General features: G+C 38.6%; 1 protein-coding gene across 1 annotated transcript in view; it reads left to right on the top strand.

The window, feature by feature from the left end:
* Nucleotides 1–18553, top strand: part of ARMC7 (armadillo repeat containing 7) — a 30646-nt gene that overhangs the window by 5141 nt on the left and 6952 nt on the right. Inside the window, exon 2 of the mRNA XM_031965773.1 lies at nt 3732–3875. Coding sequence (XP_031821633.1) covers nt 3732–3875 — 144 coding nt within the window. The remainder of the gene's footprint in view (nt 1–3731; nt 3876–18553) is intronic.

An 18553-nucleotide genomic window follows, 5' to 3' on the forward strand; every position in this document is an offset into this window, starting at 1 on the left:
CTCCATTAGTGAGATTTAGATCCAGAAAAGAATTTCTCCTAATTGGTTCTTCCACTTTTTGAAAGACAGAATTCACAAAAAAAAGTTAAGAAATTAATAGCATCTCTGCCTTTGGCAGAGAGAAAAGTTCCTTTTAAGGTCCTTTTAGCAGGGGTCATTTATATCTACATGAATGACTAGAAATGCGTAGTTGTCATCTATTTTGACAAGCCTTGGTAGGATCCCTTTTGTGTTCATGCTCCAGGAAAACAACATACCTTTCTGTTGTTTTTAGGCTAACAAATATCCAGCCCCAGTTCCTGTGAGCAGGGAATTACCAGTTACTATGACTTCAAACTTTTTTCACTGTGTCTTGTAAGATCATCTGCCTAGAACATTGCTCCTTTGGAGGACAAGCAGCTTTGTTTTCCTCAAAGCATCCAGTTCTCTGTTGGTGTTTTTCTTTTCTTTAAAATATAATAATAGTTCTCTCTGGGAGAAAGCAGGTTTCTTGGGGGGTTTTCTGGAGGCAGCCTTAAGTTTCAGTTAAAAGTAAATAATCACCCCAAATTGCAGCCAGCTGATAAAAGTTCAGATCTTTTATTGTGTCCTTCAAAATAGCCCTGTTACCTCAGAGGCCTATCTCTCTGCTTGGTTCCAAGAGCTCTTGCAGCTTTGTCCTTGGCTTCTGCCTCTGCTTTCTTCAGCCTCCAGCTAGCACCAAGGTTGAAGATGCAATGACTCTCTCTTCTTGCCTTTGAGAGAGGGCTTATGGGCTTCCTCCCAGAGTGCTCCTCTCGGACCCCAGTCAATGTTTTGGAGAAATTCCTTCAAGCTCTAAGAGCTTCCTTTATATATATGATCTCCCAAAGCTTAACTCCTCCTTCTGGAGAGAATGGGATTCTGGGTTATCTCCCAGAGTGCTCTTTGGCCCTAAGAACTTCAAGGGAGGTGTGAACACAAGCATTATTGTCTATCAATTGTACTTAGTACCTTGTTTCAAGTTCTGGCCCAAAACATCTCCTTCCAAGATCAAATCAACCATTGAACCATGCCAAATTAGATAATTGTTGTCTCTATCAACTCTAATGGCCTAACAATTTGTAGATTCCAACAGTTCTCCTTTCAGAAAAAGCAACAAATCTTTTTAAGTCCTAATGGTAGAACTCTTCTTTTCCTATTTAATGTTCTTCCATCTTCCATTATCCTTAGTAAGATGTCCAGTATGGCAATAATGGATGTCATATCCCTTCTTTTACCATTGAAGTCTTCTGTTTCCCTTAGGAACCCTTTATTTAGAAGTAATTTTCTAATTCCATCACCTTTTCCTATAGGTGGTAGATCAACCTTTGATTGATATTCAGAAAACTGTACCACAACTGTAGCAGAAATACAAACATTGCACACTTGAGTAGTTACATCATTGTACAAGTCATCTCACTTACCATATTGATTGAGATTTTCATACTCATTCTTTTCTTGCTAGGAAGCAGTAAGTGTCTGAGACCAGATTTGAATTCTGGTCCTCCTGAATTTAGGGCTGGTGCTCTATCCCCTGTGCCACCTTGTTGGGCCTTCAGACTCATTCTTTTGAACGTTTGAGTATTTAAACCTCAACCCTTAGAAGCAATAAACTGGGAAAATATTTTTACAGTCAAAGGTTCTGATAAAGGCCTCATTTCCAAAATATATAGAGAATTAACTCTAATTTATAAAAAAAATCAAGCCATTCTCCAATTGAAAAATGGTCAAAGGATATGAACAGACAATTCTCTGATGAAGAAATTGAAACTATTTCTAGTCATATGAAAAGATGCTCCAAGTCATTATTAATCAGAGAAATGCAAATTAAGACAACTCTAAGATACCACTACACACCTGTCAGATTGGCTAAGATGACAGGAAAAAATAATGATGATTGTTGGAGGGGATGCGGGAAAACTGGGACATTGATGCATTGTTGGTGGAGTTGTGAACGAATCCAACCATTTTGGAGAGTAGTTTGGAACTATGCTCAAAAAGTTATCAAACTGTGCATACCCTTTGATCCAGCAGTGTTACTACTGGGATTATATCCCAAAGAGATTATAAAGAAGGGAAAGGGACCTGTATGTGCACGAATGTTTGTGGCAGCCCTTTTTGTAGTGGCTAAAAATTGGAAACTGAATGGATGTCCATCAGTTGGAGAATGGTTGAATAAATTGTGGTATATGAAAATTATGGAATATTACTGTTCTGTAAGAAATGACCAACAGGATAATTTCAGAAAGGCCTGGAGAGACTTACATGAACTGATGCTGAGTGAAATGAACAGGACCAGGAGATCATTATATACTTCAACAACAATACTATATGATGACCAGTTCTGATGGACCTGGCCATCCTCAGCAATAAGATCAACCAAATCATTTCCAATGGAGCAGTAATGAACTGAACCAGCTACGCCCAGAGAAAGAACTCTGGGAGATGACTAAAAACCATTAGTCCCTATTGAATTCCCAATCCCTATATTTATGCCCACCTGCATTTTTGATTTCCTTCACAAGCTAATTGCACAATATTTCAGACTCTGATTCTTTTTGTAGAGCAAAATAACAGTTTGGTCATGTATAAAAAAATAAAATTAAATTAAAAAAAATAAAAATAAAAAATAAACCTCAACCCTTAGACCTTGGCTAGAACTTTTTATAGCTAATTATCACCCTCTTTTTTTTTTTTAATAGCTTTTTATTTTCAAAATATATGCAAAAATAGTTTTCAACATTCAATCTGGCAAAACTTTGTGTTACAAATTTTTTCTCCCTCCCTTTCCCCCATCCCTTCCCTTAGACAGCAAATAATCCAAAGTTAAACATGTGCAATTCTTCTACACATAATTCCACTATTATTGTGATGTACAAGAAAAATCAGATCAAAAAGGGAAAAATGAGAAAGAAAACCAAAAACAAGCAAACAACAACAAAAAAGGTAAAAATATTATGTTGTAATCCACATCCACTGCATAGTCCATTCTCGGGGTGCAGATGGCATCACAAGATCATTGGAACTGGACTGAATCACCTCATTGTTGAAAAGAGGCAAGTCCATCAGAATTGATCATCACATAATCTTCTTGTTGCTCTGAATAATGTTCTCTTGGTTCTACTCCCTTCACTTAAGCATCAGTTCATGCAAGTCTCTTCAGGCCTTTCTGAAATCATCCTTCTAATGGTTTCTTATAGAACAATAATATTTCATAACATTCATATACCATAATTTATTCAGCCATTCTCCAACTGATGGGCATCTACTTGGTTGCTAGTTCCTTGCCACTACAAAAAGGAGTGCCACAAACATTCTTGCACATACAGGTCCCTTTTCCTTCTTTAAGATCTCTTTGGGATGTAGGCCCAGTAGAAACTCTGCTGGATCAAAGGGTATGCACAGTTTGATAGCACTTTGAGCATAGTTCCAAATTGCTCTCCAGAATGATTGGATCACTTCATAACACCAAAAATGAATTGGCTTCCCAGTTTTCCCACATCCCCTCCTAACATTCATCATTATCTTTTCCTGTCATCTTAGAGGTGTGTAGTAGTATCTCAGAGTTTTCTTAATTTGCATTTCTCTGATTAGTAGTTAATTATCACCTCTTAATAATGGTGACATTTCCTTTCTGGAGACAGTCTCTGCCCTTTCCCTTCCCCTTCTTCTGTCCCAAGGCATAGTGCTTCTTATCTACTCTGGAGTCTGATGTTTCTTTTCCATTACAGAAGCCAAGGAACAAGTCCTGGCCAATCTTGCAAACTTTGCCTATGACCCCAACAACTACCAGTATCTCCGGGACCTGCAAGTATTGGACTTATTCCTTGATGTACTGAGCGAGGACAGCGATACTTTAGTGGAATTTGCCATAGGTAAATGGCCTGTGGGATTGGGTAGTGGAAGGATTAATTTTGCCTTGTAATTTTGTACTCTCCCCCCCTACTTTGGAAGATCTTTAAGGTCTTTTCTGCCCACGTTATTGAACCGGAATAATTTGCTAGTGATGATAATGCATCATCTGCTGGAAATACATCATCTCCTTAAGACAGCCATGCATTAATTCTTTCTGCAACCTATTGTAGAGATGATAATTGCCCAGTCTGCAAAAAAACTCACTGAGGCAGAGCTGAGCCAAAGACACTCTATTAAAGGGTCTATAGTCCCCTCTAATGAAGTAGGCTTCAAACCTTTCTCACTTGGTAAACAAGTAGTGAACATTACATTAAAGTTTGAGCCTATTATAAGGGCCTACTATAAGAGCCTATCTTATCTAATTATCCCTATAGGATTTATGTAAAATCTCAAATTGGTTAATACTCTGGAATAGAGTGAGGGGCCAAATTAATCTTACACTAACAGGATGGGATCTGTTGACTTCATTTTTCTCACCTGTGGGACGAGAACATAATAATACCTGCTCAGCTTGAAAAGATAGAGTAAGAATAAAATGTTTGAATAATGGATAGTGTGCCATAATAAAGAAAAGACCTGGCCTAAAAATCAAAAGACCTGGGTTCAAATACTGTCTTTGACACACATAGCTATGTAAATATGGTCAAGTAGCTTAATATATCAGTATTTCAGACATCTCTAAGATGCTAAATTGTAGATGGGTTGCCAGCCTGCAATTGTGGAGGGATTTTCCACATGAGGAAATTTCTCCAAATAATAAAATTATAGCATGTTTATTTTATTAAACTATTTTTCTTCCCTTTTTTTCTCTTTGTTTTAAGAGATGCCTATCCAGGGAGAGGAGGAGGGAAGAAATAGAACAAAAGCAATCAATAAAATTTTAAAAAGAAAAAAAGAATAAGAAGTTACAGGTCTAGACCACAAAAATGACCAAAAGTATAAATGCTCAGTATTAAGGAATAATATGTGTTCATATAGCACTTCAACATTTCCAATGCCCTTTGGAGCAATGTCCACTGAGATTGGAAAAAAGGTTTGTGGTAAAGTTGTAAAGGGCTTTAAAAGTGAGACAGAAATATTTATATTAGAGGCAATGGGTCCTGTGTCCCCCAATCCTGGCTTGTAGTTTACTAAATAAGAGGGTGACATGTTCAGATTTTTGCATAAGGAAAATTGCTTTGGCCGCAGTGTGAAGGACTGAAGTGGGAAGAGAACTGAGACAAATCAGTTGGGGAGTGTTGACCCATTGTAGGTGAAAGTTGATGGAGGCCGGAACTAGTAGCAATAGAAATAATAATAATAGCAGTAATAACAATAATTGATGTAGCAATTTAAGATTTGCAAAGGACTTTACAAGGATAATCTCATTTGATTCTCACAACAATCCTGGAAGAGAAAGGAGAAGGAAATAATTAAACCACACCAGTATCTTTGCCAAGAAAACCCCAAATGGAGGCAGTAACTGAAACAGTCTGAAACCACTTAACAACTTCCCGACTTCAGGTCTAGTGTTCTGCACACTATGCCACCACCTAGCCACCTCTGTGGTAGCTGAGAGAATAGAAGTGGCACTTCAGAATTAGTGAACAGCAAGATTTGGCAACTGATGGGAAGTGTGGGGTGAAGGAGACCTAAAATCTTATGCCTCCTTAAGGCATAGAAGTCACTTGTGGATTTTTTTTGAGGAAATTGAGGTTAAGTGACTTGCCCAGTATCACTTCTACTTAGTGCCAGATGTCTGAGGCTAGATTTGAACTCAGATCCTGTACTTTCTCCATTGTACCACCTAGTTACTCCTGCCACCCCCACCCCCCATAATTTTTTTTTCCCCCTGAGGCAATTTGGGTTAACGACTTGCCCAGGGTCACACAGCCAGGAAGTGTTAAGAGTCTGAGGCCATATTTGAACTCATGTCCTCCTGACTTCAGGGCTCTGCTCTATCCACTGCACCACCCCCCATAAATTCTTAAAGGCCATGCCAGCCCACTGTAAACTCACAAAGGAGAAGTTCATCACCGAGCAGCTGGAGAATAATGGATTTCATCCACAGAAAATCTCAAATACCATCTGTTAACTCACATAGCTGCTGTCATGTGTTTTGAAAGACATAGATCTTCAGAGCAGTGAAGCAGGTAGCATAGAGGAGCTAAGATCTACCCATCCATCTGCTGATCCTGTCACTCTCTACTACCTTGTGTCATACTAGCAAACTTGAATCAAATAGTGATTTTTTAATTATTTTTTTTTTCAATCAGCAAAGATCTTTCCTTTCTTCTGCCCACTTCTCCTTCCACCCAAATGGAAGACAAAAAAAAAAGCCTCCTACCAAGATGTATTATCAAGTAAAATTTCTACATAGTCAAAAGGAAACTAAATAATCTACCTTCCTAGTGTACTCCTTTTCCTTTTCCCCTCCCTCTCCATTATTTATTTGTTTATTTTTGCCCATCAGGGTTAAATGACTTGTCCAGGGACACACAACTAGTATGTATATACTGCAGAGTATGAACCGAGGTCTTCCTAATTCAAGTCCAACCATCTTTTTACTCTGTCACCCTTCCTTGCAGTAAAGAGAATAATAAAGGGGAATAAGCATTTACTAAGCACCACTGTGTGCCAGGCACTGTGCTAAACTCTTTAGAAATCTTACCTCATTTGGTCCTCAAAACAGCCCCATGAAGTAGATACAATTACTATTCCCATTTTGTAGTTGAAGACACTGAGGCAGACAGAGTTAGATGATTTGCCAAGGGCTGTACAGCTAATAAATATCTTGGGCTGGATTTGAATTCAGAGCTTCCTGAATCCAGGACTGGTACTCTATCCATAGTATCATTTTGCTGCCTCTCTAGGGATTCCCGTGGCCATTAGGCACCTTAATCTGTACCACTGAAGTAATAGCTTATTTCTGTATTTTATCACTTAATGTTTTTATAGGACTCTTTGGCTTACTGTAAGAGATAGCTGCTTTGATACTTTTAAAAAAGAATTTAAATGTACACTCCAGCTGCATAGTGCAGTGGATAGAGTCCTGGGCCTGGAGTCAGGAAGTCTTGAGTTCAAATCTGGCCTCAAACATTTACTAGTTGTGTGGCCCAGGGCAAGTCACTTTACCCTGTTTATCTCAGGTTCCTCATCTATAAAATGAGCTGGAGAAGGAAAAGGAAAACCACTCCAGTGTCTTTGCTAAGAAAACCCCAAATGGGATCACAGAGTCAGACATGACTAAAAATGATTGAACAACAACAAAACATACCCTTCACCATTGGAGATTGAAGTCCTTCACATGGTAGATAATGTTTGAGAGTTGCTGTGGCTGAAAAATTTACTAAGTTGGTCCCAACGCAGTGGGATATAAAATGCCTTTAAATGTTCCAGTTTTGTGTAGTTGATTCATTTGTGCATAAATAAAAATTACAGAAGGGTACCCTACCATCTAAGAAATGACTTGGGATATAGAAAAGTCTTAATCCATGATTGATGGACTACCTTGTTTTTCTAGATAATGATGGAGTACTCACCTGATATAATTGTTGTGAGGTAAGATCAGATGAAATGATGTATTGTCAAGCATTTTGCAGATCCTAAGGTGCTATGTGAAGGTGAGCTTTTATTTAGGACATATCCTTAACAACTTTAGGGCAATTGGATGAAAAGAAAGTTCTGAGTTAAAATTCTACCTCACCTCAGACTTTTGCTAGTTATGTGATCCTGGGCAAGTCACTTCACCTTTATGTGCCTCAATTTCCTCATCTGTAAAATGAGGATACAAATAGAACCTACTACCTCTCAGAGTTGCTGTGAGAATAAAATGAGATTTATTATTATTGTTTCTTCAGCATTAATAATAATTATTAATTGATCCAAGCCTACTAACCAGCTATGGAAAGACATAGCTATAGAATGAATTGCCATACCAACACATAGGGCCTAACATAGGGCTCAACAGCCACCAGTAAAGTCAAGTGATTTTATATATATATCAGTCCAATTAAAAAAGTGTGGTTTTTGATCTTCCATGTCTCTGAGTAAGTCACAGAGTGTGATTAGTTTGGAAGCTCTCCCAAAAATAGTTGTGACTTCCCAAATCATCCCATTCTGGAGAATTGGGTGACTACCTATTAAATAGATATTCCGTCATGTCTGATTCTTTGAGAGCCCATTTGGGGTTTTCTTGACAAAGATACAGGAGAGGTTTGCTGTTTCCTTCTCGAGCTTATTTTAAAGATGGGGAAACTGAAGCAAATGAGGTGAAGTGACTTTCCCGGGGTCACAGAACTGTTGCTCATTCTTCATTCTCAAAGAGAATCAATGACATCACAAGCGTTATGTTTTAAGTGTCTGAGGTCCTGTCCACAAATAGTTGTTCTTAGAACTGCCAGCAGGTGGCGCTGCTGACTCGCCTGACAGCTGGGACCAGGCCCTTGGAGGATGGACTGCAGCTATTCTCTCACTGGTGCCCATTGATTCAGCTTCAGTCTCTGACTGGAGGGTGTGGCGTAGTGTAGCTTGCAAGGAAGGGCCTCTTGGACCTTGCATCTAAGTCTAAACAGATTTCATTAGGACTTTACAGCAAATAAGCAAGGTGCCATCAATCAGTTTTAAGTCAGGCAATTGACTCCCCATTAAAATTGATGGGGAATAAATCCAACTTTCCTGTTCGTGGTAGACATTAAACATACAAGCACCAGGGATAAAACATGTGGCCATTAAATTTTGGTGTCAGCCCAAATATAAGGTGTCCGATTTTTCACTTAAATTCCATTTTGTAATTCTAACATCTCTGTCCGAGGGACATAAAATATAATTCCTGTCCCAGAGTAGTTCATGTTCTACACTAAGGGGAAAGAGCATATACACAGATAAGTAAATGCAAAATATATCCAAAATAAATACAAAGAGATTTCAGTGGCAAAGGGTTTGAAGGTGAAATAGACAGTGGACCAGATTTTCAATTAAGGCTAGCATTCTTACTCTGGAATCTATGAACTTTTAAAAATGTATATTTTAATACTCCTTACTACATACATACACATACATATGTATGTATGTATGTATACATATATTTCCATATATACACAGAGTTGTATTTCCATATAATGGTTTCCTTTGTAATCCTATGTATTTTAAAAACATTATTCTGAGAAAGGGCCCACGAGTTTCAAACCAGATTAACTGCTGATGGGATCCATGACCCCAGAAAAGTTAAGAATCTAATGTAGGACCTGTACTTTTTTGGTTTTTTGTAAAATATTTGTGGTAAATATTGTCTTTGTTTGAAGATATTTGTATCACTTAGACCCAGGACCCAATTATGCTTTATATTTTTTATGTTACTTTACTTTTATCTTAGTTAGATTTCTAGTTTATAAGTGATGAGGTCCTGAATTAAGTAGGTGAGGTTGACAGAGAAAACCTGAAGTATTGATAGAATTACTCCCTGAGGCAAACAAGGAAGGGTACTGATGGGGATCAGTTTCACAGCCTCATCTTTCTATGTCCAATAAGAAACCTAGTTAGGTCAAACCCCTGAGGTTAAATTTCCCCTATAAATCTGTCCATAGCCAATACCATCTTTGCTGAACCTTTTTGATTTAAAAACCCTCTTCTTGGTGTCTTTTTCCCTTGGTATCCTTCATGCTTCAATGTGTCTTTTTTTCTCATTCCCCTACACCTCAAACTGTCTTTCTCCTTCTTATAGCTGACTCCCTATGGAGTTAAACTCTCTAACCCCTCTATGGATTCAGCTTGTCAGTTAAGGACATACTCCTATCTCATGGGGTATCTCCCTTCTGGTTAATTGTGAATTCCACTAGGGAACTTGTCTTTTCCATCATTAATTGTTAAAACCCCTTTTCTGTTTAATTATATGCTCTCCCAACTCTATTTCATATTCCTGGTGCCTATTGTATCTCATTTTGTCTGTAACTTGTAACTTCTCTTAAATACTGCTTACTGAAAGCATACGTGTGTGTGTGTGTGTGTGTGTGTGTGTGTCTATGCAGGGGTCCTCAGACTTTTAAAATAGGGAGCCAGTTCACTGTCCCTCAGACTGTTGGAGGGATGGACTATAGTAAAAACAAAAACTTTGTTTTGTGGGCCTTTAAATAAAGAAACTTCATAGCCCTGGTTGAGGGGGATAATCGTCCTTAGCTGCCGCATCTGGCCCATGGGCCATAGTTTGAGGACCCCTGGTATAACCATGCACACACAGAGCTATATTTTTTGTTTTATTTTTATTTACTTTTTCCAAAGAGAATGGTCCTTGTGACTTCTTTACATGACCAAAACCCAATGTTTGGCGCCTATGTCATTTTCAACATTTGGAACCACTCTGAACACATTTGGCTAGAAATTGCTCTCCTAAATCACATCATAAATAAATGGTATAGCCCCTGGATTCCTTTAATTATTTTTGTGTCATAGATTCCTTTGGCAGTCTATTGAAAAGTATTGGTCCCTTCTCAGAATGTTTTTAAACACTTAAGATAAAACATGTAGTAGCTAGGTGGCACTGGCCTGGAGACAGGAAGACCTGAGTTCAAATTCAATACTTGTTATATGATCCTGGACAAGTCACTTAGCTCTTTTACCTCTTTTATTTTAGCTGGAGAAGGAAATGCAAACAAGTCTTTGCCAAGAAACCCCAAATGAAGTCATGAAGAGTCATATAGTACTAAATTACTGAATAACAACAAAGTTATCAGAATATATATTTTTAAAATTTGAAGTTCAAGGATAGCAGACTAAGAACCATTGAATCCAAACCCTCTCTCCCCTTTTTCCCCTCCCCCCCCCCACCCAATTTTATAAGTCCCACTGGCTGTGACTTATCCAGAGTGAGACAAATGGTAGTCATCACAAGGAAGAATCCAACCTAGAAGTCCAAAGAAGTCTATCATAATTTAACCACCAGTCTTCCCTCAGTTGTAGATTCATGGACTAGTTTGGACTCTTAGAATTCTTTTGGACTGGGTCTTTTTCATTCTAAATGAGCCCCTTAGGACAAATTCTTAGCAGTTATTTTTTCATGCTTAGTTTTTTATTTCATTTTGTAGAATTTCTTTTTGCTTTCCCAAAGGCTTTCACTGATTCATCACCCCACTAGCAATGTAATTTGTGTCTGTTTCTCCACTACTCCCTTGGAACTGAGTTGTTTGATGGATAACTATTCTTGCCAGTTAAATGAATATAAAGTGGTTTCTCAGAGGGCTTTTAAATTTGCATTTCTCATGATATTGGGAATCCTTAAACTGTATTTTTTTCCCCAAAGACAATATAAAAATGCCCTTTTTGGGTTACAGAACAAAAATAAGCTTAACAATTTACCTTTAGCAAAAATGGTACATTTATAATAATCTGTTTCAAGCCCTTAGGCAACAGTTATTAAAATTATGAATCCGGCAAGAATCTTCTTGATTTTGATGTTTTCCAACTAAGTTTATGTTTGAGTCAGTCATAATTCACTGGTGTTTGATTAGTCTGAATTCAGTTTCTATTTGTCAGTCAATTGGTATTTATTAAGCATCTATATAAGCTACTTGCTGTAGCTGAAGAAGCACCAAATGTTGTTATTTAGGTACCAGATAATGTGCTTTAGAGAAGTGCCAAAAGTTGGAGACTAGTCATGTGAAGAATTCACAGTGGCCATTCTATTTGGCAAAAGGCAAGTTTATTTAGAGAAGAGGCTACAGAGAAAATGAAGAGATATGATAGACACCAGGGATGGTAAATATGAAATAAAGCGAAAATATATAAAAGACAAGTTCTTCAGTGAAACTCACAATCACCCAGTAGAAAGGGAGCACCCATGAGGTTGGAGCATATCCTCAGCTGGCAGGCTAAATCCTGAAATGGATTTAGCACCCTAAAAGCATCGTGGAGTTAGGGGAGATACCATATGGCATGGGGAGGGGTAAAAGGAAAGACACCCCCAGACAGAGTGTCAGTGGTAAACTGATCCCAAAGAAGGTGGTGATATGGCATGGCCATAGGTAAATTTTATAGTGAAAATTTAATTTTAGGGATACTACTGGGATTTTTGACAGGACATGGCAAGGTGAGGCTGCCCAAGGCCTCTACAAAGGGGAGGTCTCAAAGATTAGACATAATTTGGTTTTCTGACCAAGCGACCTCCCCAGAGGGTGGGACCGTGGGGCTAAATCTCTATCAGTGCTTTCTCCCTGCTTACCACAGGGATCAATTCTTCAGTTTCTCTCTGCTCAACTACACCCAACATTCAGGACCTCATTACTACTATGCTAAGCAAACAGCTAGAGACACAGTAAATATGGCAACAGGTCTGGAGTCAGGAAGGTTTATCTTCCTGCATTCAAATCCAGCCTCAGACACTTGTTAGAATTTGTGTGACTCTGGGTAAGTCACTTACTCCTGTTTGCCTCTGTTTCCTCAGCTATAAAAATGAGCTGGAAAAGGAAATGGTAAAGCTCACCAGTATTTCAGCCAAGAAAATTCCAGAGGAGGATGACTGCATGACTGATAAACTGTGGAGGAGCTACACAAAAAGACAAGACAGTTCCCAGTCTCCTTAAGGAGCTCCCAGTCTAATGTATTTCTTAAAACAATACTCTAGTTTTCCCTTTAGCTATTATTTAGTCATCCTGCTAATTGAAATGACAGTAAAGATGAGTTTATTTGTTAGCCTTATTTCTCTACTACATAGCATCCAAACTGGATTACTTACCATCTAGAGCCAGGGGTCATCAAACTTTTTAAATACAGGGCCAGTTCACTGTCCCTCAGACTGTTGGAGGGCCAGACTATGGTAAAAACAAAAACTTTGTTTTGTGGGCCTTTAAATAAAGAAACTTCATAGCCCTGGGTGAGGGGGATAATTGTCCTCAGCTGCCGCATCTGGCCCACGGGCCTAGTTTGAGGACCCCTGAAGACCCTTGGGTTTTCAGGCCTAATCTGAAAATTAGTCCTTCTGGAACAGAAATTGTCTTGCTTTTCTTTTTTAAATCCCAGCACTTAGCACTGACCCTTCTGTACATGGTAAGACCTTAATAAATACTTATTCATTTATTCAGTCTATCTTGGAATTCAGTCTATGCTGGAAGGGACTGGATTTTGGAATCAAGGTGATGTGAACCTTAAACGAACTTATTCTCAGAAATTGCTAAAATCAATTATAATCAGGTCAGTTTCCCAGACTGTTTAGTTAAGCACAAAATGTCTAGAAATTGGACCTCATTTGGCTTTTCATTGTTAGTAGTTCTTCCTCTCTGAGACTATCTTGATTAGCATATCTTTAGACAATTCTGGAAGCTGGCCAGCCATGTGGATTCTACCTGGCTCCTCCTTGATCCCTCCCAGACCCCTCCCCAATTCCTCCCAAATTCCTCCTTGCTCTCTAGATCCTGTCCCCCATATCTTCCATCTCTCTTGAGCTATAAAAAGTCTTGTTCTCATTCATTTATGGCTCTACCCTATCTTTGCATGATCTGTATAACCTGTAATGGATGCCTATTGATGTGTTCAGAGTAGCAATTCCTAGTTCTAAGTGATGTATTTGGAGTTTAGCACCAAATGATAAGATTGACGGAGGCACCAAATGTTGGGGTTTGGTCATGTGAAAAATTCACAGAAGTCATTGTCTTTGGCAAAAGGTAGGTTTATTTAGGAGAAAAGATTATAGACAAAATGAAAAGGTACAATAGACACCAGATATGGTAATGTGAAATAAATTTGGAGAGCATATAATTAGACAAGAAAGAAGTTTTAACAATTGATGATGGAAAAAGGCAAGCTCCTTAGTGAAACTTGATGTGATCTGTGATGTAGAATTTGGTGGTGACCCAAAGGAGGGCAGCAGCCAGGGGATAGCCCATAAGTAAATTTTTTAAGAGAAAATTTAACTTCAGCCACATGACTGGGATTTCTGACAGGTCAAGACAAGGTGCGACTGATGAGATTCAGGTTTGGGGGTTCCCTTTGGTCAGGGAACCAAATGATGAGATCTAGATTTAGGGAACCAAAATGAGATTAGGGTTCCTGGTGGTCAAGGAATTAAATAATAAGGTCTAGTGGCAGGTTCAGGGTTCAAGAACCAAATGGAGAGGTCTGGCTCCCCTACACCCTCTTGGGATTTGGCACAAGGGTAGGGAGTTTTGGGGAATCCACTTCTGGTGGCGCAGAGATCCTTTGTAAAGGTATTTTAAAACCTAGGTTGATAAAAGAGGTTTTTTATAGGCATTGGAAGTAAAGTTTCTAGTAGAGAAATCCTGACAGAGGCATAAAGTCTCATTAAGGAAATAGGTGAGGATAAAGAGAGGGTAACACTGGAAGAGAATATTATTCCAGCAGGCAGAAGTTTCCTTGGCATAGCATGGCATGTTAGGACTTCTGCAAAGAGATGGTTTTAGATTAGCTCTTTTTAAGCTTTGGCTACAAGCTGGGGGTTGCTCTTAATGGGGCTGGGTACAGCTTGAGTTGAATTGAATAAAAGGTCTTCATTTGAATAGGGTTGGAATTCTATAGCTCAGCCCTGAACCAACCCCACCTAGATAAACCACTCTTATCTGATTCCCTGGGGTGGTTTCTCATTGAGGCAGGGTTAAAGGAGATTTTCTCCTTCAAGGAGCTTCAAGTGCTTTACCTCTGGCTCATTCCCAAAGTCAGAGAGAGAGAAAGAGAAAGAGTTTTGGGGCTCTTCTCATCAAGACTGCTTGAGACCTCTGCAGAGGGTGGGTTTCAGGAGTCTGGCATAACTTGGATTTCAGACTGAACAACGTCCCTGGAGGATGGGACCATGGAGCTAAAATGTTCCTCTGCCTGCTTACCTCAGGGATCAATTCTCTAGTTCCTCTTGGTCCAAAACACCATTCAGGAGCTCATCAGAACTCACAGCTAACCAGGAGAAAAGATATACTTCATGAGGTTAGAATATGCCCTTAACTGACAGGTTCAATCGTTAGAGGAATTTAGCATCCTAAAAGAATTAGAAGGAAAAAATCACCATGAGGTATGGGGTAGGGGAAGGAAAAAGGCACCAAGAGGCAGAGTATTGTGGTAAACTTAACCCAAAGGAATTCAGCAAAGATGGCATGAGTCATGGACAGATTTATAGGGAAAAATTTAACCTCAGAGGTTTGACATAACTTGGATTTCTGACTGGACATAGCACGGTGGGGCTACCCACGACCTCCATAGAAAGTGAGACTATAAGATTGAACTGATCCCCATCAGTGTCCTTCCCTACTTGCCTTAGGGAGTAATTTTATAAGTATTTCAGGCTCTCTCTACCAACCCACCTACTTACTCAGGACCTCATCACTATGACATGAATTCTGTGTCTCAACTAAACTACTATGCTCTTCCAAATCTATTTCATATTATCACTTAGTACCTGGTACCACTGCAAAGGGACCTAAAATGGAAATCCTGGCTTTATTTTTTATTAAGTTTGTGCCCATGAGCAAGTCAAATAATAGCTAACATTTACATAGGGCTTTATTTTTTTTAATGAAAAAATCAGTGTGCATTTATTAAATACTATGTGCATATAGTACTTTAACATTTGCAAGGTGTTTTGCAAATACTATCTCATTTGATCCATACAACAGCCCTGGGAAGTCTCCCTTTCTCTCTTCTGAAACTGCTGTGACCCTGATTCAGGCATTTCTTTCCTCACAGCTAGACTGTTTGCCATAGCTTGCTCACGGTTCTGTCTGCCACAACTCTCCCTCCATTCTAATCTTTCCTCCTCTCAGCAGCTCAGTGATTTTCCTAAAGTGATCCTACTATGTCACTCCCCGGTTCAATAAATTCCTTTGACTTCTTATCAACACAAGGATCAAATGCAAAATCCCTGTTTGGCATTCAAGGCCCTTCACAATTTAGCCTCCTCAAACACAAAACAAACATTCTTTGGTGATACTGGCTTTTTTTTTTGCCATTCCTCAAGGAAAACACTCCATCTTTAGGCTCCAAGCTTTTTCACTAGGTATGTGTTCCATGCCTGTTATATTTTTTATTCATCTCAATCTCTTAGCTTTCCTGGCTTCCTTCAAGTCCCAGTTAAAATCTTACTTTTACAGGAAGTCTTTCCCAGCCCCTTTTAATTCCAGTGCCTTTTCTCTGTTCATTATTTCCTTTTTATGCTGTACGTTTTATCCTGCTTATTTGTACATAGTCATTTCCATATTGTCTCCTGTCAAATGAAATTAAAGCCAAATTAAAAGACATGGTTCTGAGCATGATAATAAATTGGATCAGTGGCCCCTCTCATCTACCAAAGACCCTGAGTGAGGACTGACAGGGTCTTTTATAACAATTGGCAAGACAACAGAGCAAAATCTCCAGTGCTAGAAATGTGTCTTCTTTTGATTGGTCTGATATTACATCATCACAATTCCCATTGGTATACATTTTAATAAGGAGGTAGGATTCAGCTCCTCCCATTATTTCTTTTTTAGGAGAAGGGAGTAATCTTCAGGTGATGGATAGCGTTAGTCTGCAGACTAACTGGTGTAGTCGGCCACCAGCTGGCACTGCTTTGATTGAATCAACTTGAATTTGCGTTGTGGGTGATGGGAGGAGATTACCAAAGAAATTGAATTCTGGATTAGTGGGTAGAGGGTGAGATTATTAAACAAGGGTAGAGATTCAACTCACAATAGAATTAGCTGTACATAGCTAATTACAAGACAAAAGATTTGACCTTTAGGCGGTTCTCCTGGTTGTAGGTGAGGAGTGGAATAAGGCAAAGTATGGACTTTGGACTTGTAGGGGTATAATCAAAGAATGATAAAAAATAAATTTCTATTAAATTAAATTTTGTATCTTAAAATTGAATTAAAATCAATTTTCAATTGTACTCTTTGACTAGACTGAATTCCTTGAGGTCAGGGACTGTCTTTTGCCTTTATTTCCCCAGTACATAGCACACTGCTTGTTGGTCTGTGGTAGACACTTAATAAATATTTATTGATTGACTGAGATAGTTATTATTTCCATTTTACTTTCCCCCCGCCCTTTTTTTTTTTCTTTTTTTTTTTTTTTTTTGCTGGCAATTGGGGTTAAGTGACTTGCCCAGGATCACACAACTAGGAGCTAGGAAATGTTAAGTGTCTGAAGTCACATTTGTACTCAGGTCCTTCTGACTTCAGGACTGGTGCTCTATCCATGATACCAACTGGCTGTCCTGTCCCCTCCAGCTAGGTGGGCCAGGCCTGACCCAGACCAGTCTTGCAGTTCAGGATTGAAACAAAACAAATTACTCATAGTCCATCTGATTTTTTAAAAAATGAATTTACTTAGACATTGCATGAAAAGTATATTCTGCATTGATTCAGTTGAGTGTCACTTTCTGGCCTCCATGCTGGCTGTGATCTGTTATGTGTGAAGTCTGAGAGAGAAGCTCTGACTCTTTGTATATTTTTATACATATACATATGTGTATATGTACTTATTTATACCATTATTTATTTATTATGAATATTTATTATATTAAATATATTGTATTACATAAAATATATAAAATAAATATATATTAATATAATTATATTATTTATACATGTACATATATAGAGACTCTTAGTTTTTATACTCAGGTCATTAGAATTCCAAACCCCTGGATGAATTAAGCCTCAAGAATAGTTAGGATATTTTTTAAGGAAATACTTAGCCTGGCATATGGTGGGGGTAAATGTTGCTCCTTTGACAAAAATGCTTTGTAAGCCAAACTCTGCGTCAGTGTAAGCTACTGTTATCCTTCCTTCACTTATGACTTCTGTGTTCCAGTTTTAACATTAGATCTCTTTTTATGTCCCAGAAGGTTTGGGGTTTTTGTCTTTTAGGGACTGTTCATCTTCCATAGTTTAGAACCAGAGAATAGAATCTTGCCTCCTCAGAGGAGCTCTCCAAGGTCCCTGCCAGCTCTAAACTCTCAGACCCTTAAGAGGTCACCCAGGCCTCCTCATTCCTTTCTGGGTTTAAGAGAGCTGGGAGTTCATCCTTTCAGCTGTTCACGGTGTTTAAATGACTGAACAGAAGATTGTAGTGAGTAGCTACACATACTTTTCAACAGCAAAAGATCAGTTTAGGTGACTTTTTTTAATTATGCAAATTCACACTTAATTTTCCAAAACTTTTTCTAAATTATCCCTTCTTTGGACTTTTCTGTTATTTATTTTCTCTTTTGGAATGATTACATTTCCTACTTTGCTATTCTTTTGCTATTTGACTGTGCCAATTGTAACAGGAAGATTGTCCCTGAACTTATAACCTTGGCTTGGCTTGTCTCAGCAGAATTCGGTTTTTAGAAGATGATGGTTAATCTATTCTGTGTTATGGGCACAGATCTGCCAGAAACTGTTCATTCATTGAACATGAATCTAAATTCAAGCATTAATCTATTACAGAGAGATATGCAAAGTGGTGTAGTCCCCTCATGCCTTCAGTCATGTTTCTAACATGTCTTTTTTTTTTTTTTTTTGGCTGAGGCAACTGGGGTTAAGTGACTTGCTGAGGCTCACACAGCTAGGAAGTGTTAAGTGTCTGAGGTCATATTTGAACTCAGGTCTTCCTGACCTCAGGGCTGGTGCTCTATCTACTGCGTCACCTAGTTGCCCCTCATAAATCATTTTTAAGTAACATTTATAGGAATCTTGAACAA

This window comes from Sarcophilus harrisii, chromosome 4, assembly GCF_902635505.1.
Source record: "Sarcophilus harrisii chromosome 4, mSarHar1.11, whole genome shotgun sequence".
Lineage (NCBI taxonomy): Eukaryota > Metazoa > Chordata > Mammalia > Dasyuromorphia > Dasyuridae > Sarcophilus > Sarcophilus harrisii.